The 12,213-nt window shown below is 46.2% G+C and overlaps 1 protein-coding gene across 5 annotated transcripts in view; it reads left to right on the top strand.

Annotated features, from left to right (window-relative positions):
* Positions 1-12,213, top strand: part of PRIM2 (DNA primase subunit 2) — a 1,404,979-nt gene that overhangs the window by 221,753 nt on the left and 1,171,013 nt on the right. For all 5 annotated transcript variants that reach the window (XM_069606178.1, XM_069606180.1, XM_069606181.1 and 2 more), the window contains one exon: positions 1,711-1,802. In XM_069606178.1, the coding sequence (XP_069462279.1) occupies positions 1,711-1,802 (92 nt within the window). The remainder of the gene's footprint in view (positions 1-1,710; positions 1,803-12,213) is intronic.

Consider the following 12,213-nt stretch of genomic DNA (forward strand, 5'->3'; position numbering starts at 1 on the left):
TGCACTGGGCAGCTCAGCATTGGGCCTGTGACTTCACCCAATTTATTGCTGTTGTATGGTACCCCAGACACTTGGAGCCCCTCCGCCCTTGCTGGTTTCTTGTTCCTTGGCAGTTTTGCAACCTGGGTAGGTTTGCTCGTCCTTATTGCAGTGGAGGTCTTGTTTTACTTTGGTTGAAATTGCATTTCGTATAATGCTCCCAGCTCCCCACCGAGCACCACCAAAAAAAGGGAAAGCAGGTTCTGTGAACAGCACTGCGTCAGAATGCTTGCGAAGATTGTTGAATGGCGGTAACTTCAACCACTTTGTTCAAGCTGGATGTTGGTTTCACAGCAGTGGCGAACAGCGGTGAGCAGTGGACCTCCGGCTGCACTTTTATGTCAATTTCAGTACCGCTGCAGTGGTTTGTTGATGGAGCAGATCACGCTAGGGCGGGCTGAAGCAGCGACGGAGCTTGCAGGCAGGGGGCCCTCAGGATACGCTTAGAGGTTGCTAGTACTGGTGGGGCGATTGAAGTCTGCTCCAGCTCCTCTGCCCATGCTGGCACTCTTGCACCGTTGTCTGCGCCTCCTTGCTGGCAGACCGGAGGCCCTTGACTGCTTTCTCCCCGCACCAGTGACTCCTTGGTCACTGCAATAGAGCATTGGGAGCAGGTTCTGCTTCGTCCTGCTCTGTCCCCAGCCCGGCCGGGTTAGGGGCTTCCTGTTGCACCAGTCCTGCTCCTTTCCAGGCTCGCTTGGGTCAGACCACCCTTTGATTAGTGCAGGGCTCCTACTGTGCCAGAGCCTCCCTCGATGTTCTGTCTCCTCTAGTAGGCACTGGCGCCCCCTGGCACATCCGTGCCTGTACCGTGGACCTGGGCTGTCGGGAGCTGTCGCAGCTGTCATCTTGTTTTCCTCCCAGGTGGCCCTTAAACTGCCGGGGGTCCTCAGCTCTTCTGCACCACCCCCGGCAGGTATGATGCTTTGGTGCCTTTTCCCTGGGGTTCCGTACCTCCAGCACCCCCAGGCAGGCCTGTTCAGCACCTCCCCACCTCAAGTGCAGTATCTTCAACGGGCAGGTGCCATTTTTGGAGGTATTCGGCACGATTCACCGCCTGCTGGGTTTTCGCTTTCTTTTGCACTCTCTAGTATTCTTTGTTCACCAACCCGCGGTACTAGATCCTGTTCACCTTCCCACACCACCTCCTTCAATATCTTGACTTGGAGCGCCCTATGTCCGCTATAATACAGCCTCTGAGCGCGGTTTAAGGGCAGATCCATGTCACGTGCCACAGTGCCCCCCCTCTCTACAATATTAATCATTGATATGGGATGGCTTGCATACATCTTCTTTAGTTTTGGAGAGTTGGGGACTAGTGCCAGTAATCCGTTGTAACTTTGAGACTTGACGAAGATCTAATGTTACAAGAATGAGGTTGTCGCATTGTTGCCATACATATAAACCATTTCTTTCATCCTACATGGTCGAGTTGACCCAATGGGAGGATCCCGCCTGCCCATAAAGTTTAACCATTGTCTTGATTGCTCTTTGATTAAAAAAAAATATATATTTTTTTGGGAAACCTTTCACATATCAATACACAGAACAAAGGATCCCAGATTGTTCTGGTTAGACATTTCATGCTGCTCATTACGCTCATAGAATGTTCTGTGTATAGCAGCAATGTTGTGTACATACCAGTGATACATTACTTTGTTTTCTTTTCAGCCAGTGAATGAAGCCATCAAAGATGATGAATATGATCAAAGGCGGAAGGACCACATCTCTCACTTCATTCTTCGTCTCGCCTATTGCCAGTCGTAAGCAAACCTGAACTTGAATTCTGTAAAATGTTGGATTTGTGTGTGAATGAAAACTTGGTACAAAGGATTGACTATTGTTGGGTTGGATAATCCCGATATCTTTTTGATCACAGGCAAAGATGAAGGTCCTTTTAGTAGTGTTAAGCACGAAGACCATCACATCAACGCATTAAAAAAAAAATAAAGGTGAAGTTTGAGAATAGATTCAACTTTCTCCAGCATTGGATTTTTGACGGATTCTAATGCTTTACATCTTTGTCATGCTGGGCATCCTTGGTATCCTTGTTGTCATTAAACAGCAGGTAAAACAAAACCTGCATTATTTGGTATAGTTATCCGCTACCCCTTCCCTTTTTTTGGGGCTATTTGTCCTGCAGCCAGTGAGGTGGACACACCGTAGGCTTTGTACCTGGCAACCATTTTCAGAGACTATCTGCATGTGTGCTGAACTTTGTTCTGTCCATTGTTCAGTGCTTTCTAATTGATTGCTTTTGATTTTAATGCTTTTGAACATATTCCAACCACCACTTGATATTTTAGGGTTTTGGGTTTAAATTTACTGACATCTGTAAGCCCCGTTGTGGGAAATCTGAGCTTGTCAGTTTCCAACACGTAGGGTACTACTCTGCCCTGTCCTTATCCTGACTCCCAGGTTTTCTCTCATTATGACTCCTGTAAGGGGTCAAGAGTAAGAGTCTGACACGTTGTTACTTTACGTTTCTGGTTTTAAACATTTATTGTCAAAATAAGAGGGTTTGGGGAAATCCTATCTGTCCTTATATGTATGAGTGGTTTCTGGGCCTTGGTAAAACAAATAAGTCTGTCAGTCATGATGTCGACCAAATAAAACTCCTGTCAGGCACTTGAGGGCAGAGATGGGACCACAAAGCTGTGCAGAGAAAGGTACACAAGAGATAGGCGTGTAAAGAGATGGGCAAGTACTACAGATAGTTAACAAAGGCAGTAAACCTAAAGGGGCTGGGAGTCCATTTAAGACCAACACGTTAGGTTTCCGCTGGTGGTGTACACAGAATGGGGAAGAGTTTCCCACAGCGTCCGGGGAAACTCTAGACTTCTGAGATGGTTACTGTTACAGGGCCCCACTCTGAAATCTCATGGAAAGGAGCAGCAGGAGTGGGTGCCTGTGTCTAAACCCTAAAGCACAAAGAAGCGAACAGTACTCACAAGACTGAAGCCTGTACGTGTCCAGCAGGAACTAAACAAGGACTCCTTCCTGAAGCAGGATCCAGCACACTGTTAACAATATGGCACAAGGTACAATACTGAAACGCGACAAAGAAAAGGGGCAGGGATTGCCTAGGGGGAAATCCAGCAGCCAAACTCTGAACAAAGGAATTAAACAAGCACAAGTGAGGACAAGAACAGTCACAGAAATATCCAGGGCAGAATAGGAAGTCAAGGTAAGCAAGGTTCAGGACAGAGACCAGGAATGAAAGAGTAAAAGCAAGAAGTCCAGAATCTCGTGCAAGGGTACAGTTGACTGGAATGGCAGACTATAAACAAAGGACCTGAGTCAATGAACAGCTGACTGGACTATAGACCAGGAACAAGAAAACTCAGGACAAACTCTGGACTAGGAAAACAAGGACTGAACTGCAGACTGGTAACACGGAATTCAAGGAACTGTAAATCTGGACTGGAATAACAAGGGCAGGACTGCAGACAGATAATCAGGAAATTCAACACTGGAAACTTGGAAGTTAAAGCCAGGTAACACAGACTATGGGCCCAGAACAAGTAACTGCAGGCAAGGAACAAGATAATTGGTGGTAGAGAGCAAGGGGCTGCAGACGGGGAACAGAAGACTGCACGCAGGGGGGAGCAGGGCTGCAGTGCTGGAAGCACAGAGGTGCAGGGGAGAATAAGCAGAGTAGCAGGGCTGTAATGCAGGGAGCACAGGGCACTGGAACAGGAGCTGGCTCTGGAAGCAACAGAAAACAGCAGAAATCAAGGATCAAAGCACAAAGGGCTGGGGTGAACTCTGCAAGAGCCCTGTGCTCCTACAGGCAGCTGCTTAAATACTGACCTGCCCTATGCAGAAGCAGGCTCATTGGCAGCACCTGGAGCACCACTCCGGACAGTAATCTGCTTCCTTCTCTGGTCCTGGGAAAGTGACAGCAGCACTAATCTCCAAGACTTCTGGGCAGTGTGGTTCTAAGAGTGCTGCATAGGAATAATCTGGGAATGAGAACTGCCACAAGGTGCATCATGGGATATGTGGTTTGTGAAATTAAATAAGGAAGTACCAAAGTCTTGCGAACGGAAAATAAAGACAGAAATATGAAGAGGCATTGTCCGGAGAGGATTATGGTGATTGAGTCCCAAATATTCCACAATGGGTGCCAATTGGTGCTCCAGTGGCGCAGTTGTGACATCGTCCTGTGTCAAAACTCTAAACTGACCCCCTACATGCTGAACTGAATAAAAAGTGCCAATAGGGTTTTCTTTGGTCTTGTGATGTATAAAGTTCCAAAGATTGCTGTGAGGACCTTCAGGGGCCTGGTTTGTGCATTGTTAAAGTTCTGAGCCCCTCCAGGCCCGTGCGCATTGCAGCTTCCCTGACCCCAGTCTAGCCCCAATCCACTTCCCCCACCTCCCACTCCGCCCCCCCATCCCCCTGATATTGCAGAAGCAGGTGAGTGCAGCTGCCACCAGCGACTCCTTTTTTGGGCTAAATTTCCCAAAAAACGACTCCCAGCCCCTGTGTGTCGCTGCAACCCAGCGACCACTCCCTGGTCTTCCATCTCCGTCCCGCCTCCATCCAGCCCTCCACCTTCCATTGGCTGACTTTTCTGGTCATAAGTGACCCTCCCAGGGAAGCCCTCTGCCCGGCAGCCCCTCCGGCTAAGGGTCCTAAGGCAAAGTGCGGCTCCTACATTGGCGGCTCCAAGGTGTGTTGGCAGGGAAAGCCAGTGGCCAGCCGTCTACCAGCAACGACCAGGACCAGTAAGGTAGGAGTGGTCTAGGTGGGGAGTAGAGCAATTACTCTACCCTGGAAGCCTAACCACTTATGTCTCGAACATAGCTGTGTTTAGCACTGCACCCTCTTAATCTGTTGGGCATAGGTGTACTCAACTGTTCCAATTGACTCTAAAATCTAGCTGTGTTTAAACTGATACTAGAATTGCATTGCTAGGTGTAGGCCTCTCTCCCTCCAACTATACAGGATTCTCAAATCTAGCTGTGTTCAGGAGTGTACTCAATTATTCTGTTAGACGTAGATCTCTCCCACTATACAGGATTCTCAAATCTAGCTGTATGGACTGATACTAGAATTGCATTGCTGGGTGTGGGCCTCTCTCCCACTATACAGGACCCTCAAGTCTAGCTGTGTTTGGTCTTGTGCTCATTTGCACCGTCGGGGGTGTTCTTCCCCCCCCCCCATATCCTACTATACAGAATTCTCGAACATAGTTAGGCTTAGTCTCAAGCCCAAACGTAGTCTAAACCAACTCAACACACTCCTAGAGAGGACTAGACCGTGATAGTATAGTATCAACCCCCCACTATTACCCTAGAGACGTACATAGAAAGCTACCAAACTTAGTCCTACACCTCCCGACAACTGTACGCCCAGCACCCCAACCCCACCGGACAGTGCTCCGAGGATACATAGCCAACCCACCTCAAGAATAGACTACACAAAAAGCACCCAAGCTTACCAACACAAGAAGCACCAGTACTGCCACCGCAATCAACCACTCAGCCGGCATCTCCGCACCGAGCACCAAAATGCCCCGGACCAGGAAGGGGCGCTGATAAAGAGCACAAGACTAGGCCACATTGGACATACAAATCCAACCTACCCCTAAAGATACAACAGCAAATGAAGGAAACGCACCGGCCAAAACCAAAACGACCAGAACGAACTTCCAAAGGGAAAAATCCTTCTCACACCTTACCTCGAAACAACCCCTGAACATGGATACCCCATTGACACAGAGGCATCAAGAGACACAAAGAACAGCCCGAGACAACCAGGAAAAAGACAGGAGCACCGAAGAAGAGTGTGGGTAGAGTCTGACCCCATACATCACAAGAACAGAAGGGCACCATCAACACCCACGGCACACCGGACAAAACGACAAAGCTCTAGCAACCAAAAACCCAAACATCGACTTAACTGACCAATTCAATGAAGAAGAAGCCTTTGCGGATCTTCGTCGAACCGGCATGAATAGAGAAGCACCGCTTTTGAACAGCCAAGCTTTCAATCTAGCAGACATCTTCAATGAAGATGCAGCCTTCACTGATCCTCATCCTCCCCCAATCAAGGCCAATAAAAATGCACCGCAATCAAACAACAAGAAGGAACTACTAGCAAGCAAAACCACACCAGAAAGATCCACTGCAACCCAATCAATGCAAGGTCAATGTCCAAACATGCCACCGAAATATACGATCTGCTCTGCGACAGAGGGATCGACATCCTATTTGTAATAGAAACATGGCTAGACGACCACTACAAGATCACCCTAAACCACTCCCTGTCTGAATACTTCAAATGCGTCCAAGCAAACAGAAAAACCAAAGGGGGGGGGGGGACTGGTAATCATCCACAAGGAACACCTGGATATCAAATTGGAAGACCCACTAAACATTGATAAATGCAAATCCTTAATACTTCTATAGTAAGCCCCAAAATCAATTGAAAACTGAAATTCATACTGATATACAGACCACCAAACTACGATGCAACCTTCGTAGACGCCTTCACAGAAGCAATCGCCATCCTAGCCATCAAACACAATCACCTGATAGATCGTCCTCGGAGATTTCAACATCTGGTTCGAAAAAGAAACCACAACCATGCAAAAATCGCTAACCAGCCAATTAGCAGCAATGAATCTACAACAACTAGTCAAAGGAGCAACCCATTCTTCAGAGCATACACTTGACGCAATCTTCGCGAACCAACAACTCCTTACAACGGCATCCCCAATTCAAATACTCTGGAGCAACCACCTCATCATCACCTTCGTAATCAAAATGACCACTCCAATAAACCGTCAACCAGACCGAACACCATGAAAAGAAACTGGAGAACCATCAAAAACTCCAACCTAAGTGAACTCCTGGAGCTCAGCAAACCACACCCAACATTTTTGGAAGAAGATGACCGGGACAAAAAAGTAGCCCTGCTGCATTCCTGGATTATAACTACTATAGACCACATCGCCAAAGAAAAGCCTTTCACTCCTTCTCATAAACGGGCAATGGCAAAATGGTTCACACCACTACTTAGCACCATGAAAAGGAAAAACCGAAGACTAGAACTTCATTGGAGAAAACAAAACGACACTGCGAACAAGCTGAAATTCCTACAACGCAACCGCACATAAAAAAAGGAACTACAAAAAGCAAAGAGGAAACACTACGGCAACCGAATCTTTGAAGCACCAAACACCCAAAAAGAACTCTTCAAAATCATAAATTAAATAAAAAATCCGGGATGCAACAACACACCAACTCCATCTACGAAACTATGCAATGACCTTGCAGACCACTTCAAAAACAAAATCACCAGCATCCAACAAACCATACAAAGCAGACCACCCGATCTGACCACGATCCCCACCTACACTCGGGAAGAACACCCGAACAAACTACGAAGCTTTCCAGAAATATCCATGGAGACATTTGTCACTGGTGAATAAAAGCAATAACTCGGGGTCTCCTGAAGACCCCTGCCCGCCAGACATATACAAATCGATTCTTAAACAAGGAACGTCCAGGAATATAACAGGAACGTCCTGAACCTTTCAATCGCAACTGGGAAAATCCCACAAGCCTACAAATCTGCATACATCAGGCCACTACTCAAAGATACAGCAGGAACCGTAGAGGACCTTTCCAACTACAGACTCCTCTCCAACATCCCGTACACAGCCAAGCTGCTCGAAACGTACATATACAAAACGACCCAAGAATTCATAGAAGAGCACGGCCTACTACACCAGGCACAAGTTGGCTTCAGACCAATGAGAGGAACGGAATCAGTGCTCCTCTCAGTATGGGACGATCTAAAAATGAACGCAGACGTTGACAACAGCACTGCCTTGCTACTCCTAGATCTATTAGCAGCATTCGACAGTTAATCACGACACCCTCATAACGAGATTAGAAGGACTTGGAATAACAGACACCACTCTACTATGGATCAAATATTTACTAACAAACAGAACGGAAACTGTATGGATGAAACCCTTCAAATCCAGCCCGAGAGATTCCACCTGTGGAGTACCACAAGGATCAATCATCCTTCTCCCCACTACCATTCAACATCTACCTGTATCTACTTATCATAATCGTCAAAAGCCATGGCCTCACCTGCTACAACTGCACCGACGATACACAAATAATCTTCATATAATACAAGACAACCTGGAAATAAACTCAACACTAGAAAACTGCCTCTGCGTGGTATTCATCTGGATGAACTCCAACTGCTTCAAAATCAACCCAGGCAAAACAGAAATAATGATAGTCACAAAAAATGGAATGGAGGAGAAAACCACTTAATTCCTTGGCCAAGGGAACACTGGGCAACCCCAGCACCCTCGCCGATTGTAAAAAAAAAAAACCCGGGGGTCCTGATGGACAATCTCACGCTAGAGTCACAAGTAAACGCTCTTCTCAAGAAATGCTTCTTCCTCCTGCGAGCAGCAAAGAGATCCTACCGTTCTATCATTCGACAACAAAACAACCACCATCATCGCCCTCGTCATGTCCACAGTAGACTACGCCAACAGCCTAGACTTGGGTATGCCTGAACGACTTTAAAAATAGCGACAACGCATACAAAATGCAGCAGCCAGACTGCTTCTGAAACTACCCCGAAGAGAACACACCACACCAGCGCTGAAAACACTACATTTGCTACCAATAAAACGAATAAAACTCAAAACAATGTGCATCACGCGAGAGACAAACTACGTCTACATCAAAAAAAAGAAAACTTGGAGGATCTTCCTTCTCTCACCAAGCGCCGAAAACCTGGAACAACCTTCCAAAGTACATACATAACACAAGAAACCACCTACTATTCAGGAAACTACTCCTACTCAAAACCTGGCTCTTCACGTCATAACTAGAAAGACCGGCCACAGGGGCACACACGCAAGTAAAACAGCGATGAATAAAGAGACGGACCCTGATCCACACCAAGCAATCGATGGAAAAACCCTAAGGAAAATATCCCACAAAATACCAAACGACTAACCGAGAGACAGCCGTAACAGGACCAAAGACCGAATACATAGTAAGACGAAGACAGAAACACCAGGACGGTTCATCAATGGGACCAGGACCCTAAACTATAGCCATTTCCCAACAGACCTAATCACGGCAGATAGCAAGGGAATAGGAAACCCCGTACCATTAGCTCCAATCCAGAGGCTGAGAAACAGAATAAGCACCCACATTACTCAATGTTCATCAAGATACAGCGGGAAGCACAATGCGCCATCACACACAAACTACAACTAAACAATAGCCCTAAGGAAGTCACCCCACGGAAACCAAAGAACTAACTGAAAGATAGTCATGATAGGAGGAAACTAACGACTGAATACACAGGCTGACCAATACGGATGCACTAGGACGCCTCATCAACAGCACTCCGACCCTGAACCATTCAACGCCTCAACCGACCCGTGTCACATTAGATAACGAGAATAGATAGTACCAACCAAGTTCTACACTTGAAGAAAAGGTTCAGACACACCTATCACTCCATACAATACTCACTATGATACAGCTGGATCCGCGCAGCACCACCACAGTGAGACGGCCCATAAGGAACCAGCAACAACCCCACCCACAGGGATACAGCTCAAACGGAACCAGAAGTACCTGAATCAGGATACAGACCCCACTAACCCAACCCTCAATTTTCTGCATACTCAACCCACACAAAAGTCCCACAACCATTTCTCTCCCAGCAATCCGCACACACTTTACCACATTGCATCAACAACACATAAACCGCACCTACAGCACACAAGGTCTTGCCCGATCCGATACTTGCACCAAAGCCCAGCACTCAGTGTATACCGAACTGAAGCTGCCAACAGCACACCACTTCTCCCACTCTCCTACTCCCCTCCTCCTAACCCTACCCGCCCTCCTTCCAGTTTACAGATCTGCCAGAGCGCCTGGGGACCAATTCCGTTGGTGACGGTGCGCTATATAGGTACCTTTAACATAACAAATATAAAGTAATAATGTGCACAGAAGGTAAAGGAAAATGTTGCTGCACCAGTAAGATAGGGGTTCTGCCTTCCCCTATGTTTCCTCTGGTTTCTCTCAACTAGTTTGGGCCTTTCGGTGTACACAATAATATTCTTATATTTCTCCTTGAGGTATCTTTTCTGTCTGTTGATGTCACTCTTGCCTCTTTGAAGGAATGTGGCTCCATCTCTTATATTGTTATTCCACAGCTTCAGAGTTGAATTCCTTTTTTGCCTGGGTTACTTTCCTACCAGGGTTTTAGTACTTTGGCTTCTTCCATTGGTCTTAAAGGGGCATGAGGCCTCCCTTGTCTGGTGTACACTTTCACAATTAAGGGCCTTCTGACCCCTGAACTTTCTGAATCCTTCTTTCTTTCCTGGTATACTCTCCTGCCAGGGTATATTTCCTTGTTGCTTAAAAAGGAGTATGGGTCCTCCTGTTTGTTCTTTATCTTTCTTATTCCTGGTTTACTCGCCTGACAGGATATCATATTGAGTGTGAGTGTCAGACCCACTGGTTGCCTCGTTCACGAACCTGCCAGGGCTTCTCCGCTTTTTGTATAACACCTCTTCATTACTGGGTCCACGACCATCCCTCACTTTTATTACGTAGTTTTGCTTTCATTCAATTTATAACAATTCTCCAGTATTGGGTCAATTTTCCTTTCTCTCTTTCACTGTTAACGGTGTGCATATTTACACGTTTATTGCTGTAGGGGCGGACCACTTGATCACCTCAACCCAAGCGGGCCCACCATTTGAGGAATGAGTACACAATTTGTACATAAAGCAAGTTTATTGTACAATTCTCCGGGGAGCAGTTGGATGGTGTAGCAGGACCAAACTAACCCAAGTCTCAACAAACCACATCAGTTGACATCTTTTTCACAATTTTACAACAGTTAAAACACTCCCAATATTTTACTACAATCCTTTTTAAGCAACAGGGAAATATACCCTGGCAGGAGAGTATCCACCACCCATGATTGGGGAAAAAACCTCTTCAAACAAATCCCATCTTCTCCCAATTCCCATGTTTTCATTAACCAGTTTTATCTTAATGGTCATCTTCAGATCATACTCCTAACACACTTCTTCTCAGGATTTGTCCGTAGTGTGTCATGACGTCAGCACATGGTTAAACATTGGTATTGAAACGCTCATTATTAGCAATAACCGGCCTAGGGCCTTTAACCTTAAGCATGTTTACACATGGTCCACTTGAATATTTTAGCAATACGAAGAAGGCCTGACTTAAACAGGGTTTTCTTTGAACTACCGATTGCCATCTCATCTGCCCCAGACTCCTGGCTCATATTAAGACATGGTAATGTATGCAAGCAACACTCCAGCACATACAGCCTCTAGTTTCAACCTGTAAAAACAATTGACCGCCGGACTCCCTGGCCTCGGGCTTCATCGTTATTGCTGGTCTAAGCAAATGGTCAACCCCCTCTATGCGACTACAATGAAATGAGCGAGATTACACCGGTTTCCTTGCGGAACTGTTAAATCATAAACCTTCATCCTGTTCGCAAACTGACCTTTTTACTGGATGACTCATTCTTTCTTCCATCAACACCCCCTAGGCCCAGAAAAACACTGTCCCTGCTACTGCAAAGGCTGTGAATTTAATCATTCACCTGCCCTCACCTTTCTGAAAACCTGGCAATGTCAGTTTAAAAGTCAAAGTTCGGTAATTCCCCATGTATTTGTTTTATTGTGCATGTGTGTTTCTATATTCGGTGGGTTAAAGATTATATCTTTCTGCGTGCTTGTAAGCTGAAATGTATCAATTTCTAGACCAACACTAGAGTACACCTCCCATCCATAATTACCTACACTCGATGCACATACAACTGCAACCTCGTGCCCAATTCGCCCACCCCCATCATGGTGCGCAAAACATAAACCCTCTGCGATCATGGGGACCCTTCCTGACCACCCCAACATTGCCTTTGCCTCAGCTTGTTCCATTAACAATCTTGCTCTCAGAAATAATTAGGTTTGCTCCATTCAAAATGTACGTTTTAGTACTAATATCTCTGCCTTCACTTAGGCTCGTTCCGTTCACAATGTTTGTTTCAGTAATAATATTTTTGTCTGCGTTTAGACTTTTTTTGTTAATACTGTTTGCTTCAATAATAATGTCAATG

This window comes from Ambystoma mexicanum, chromosome 4p, assembly GCF_040938575.1.
Source record: "Ambystoma mexicanum isolate Mex_15411 chromosome 4p, UKY_AmexF1_1, whole genome shotgun sequence".
NCBI classification, from domain to species: Eukaryota; Metazoa; Chordata; class Amphibia; order Caudata; family Ambystomatidae; genus Ambystoma; species Ambystoma mexicanum.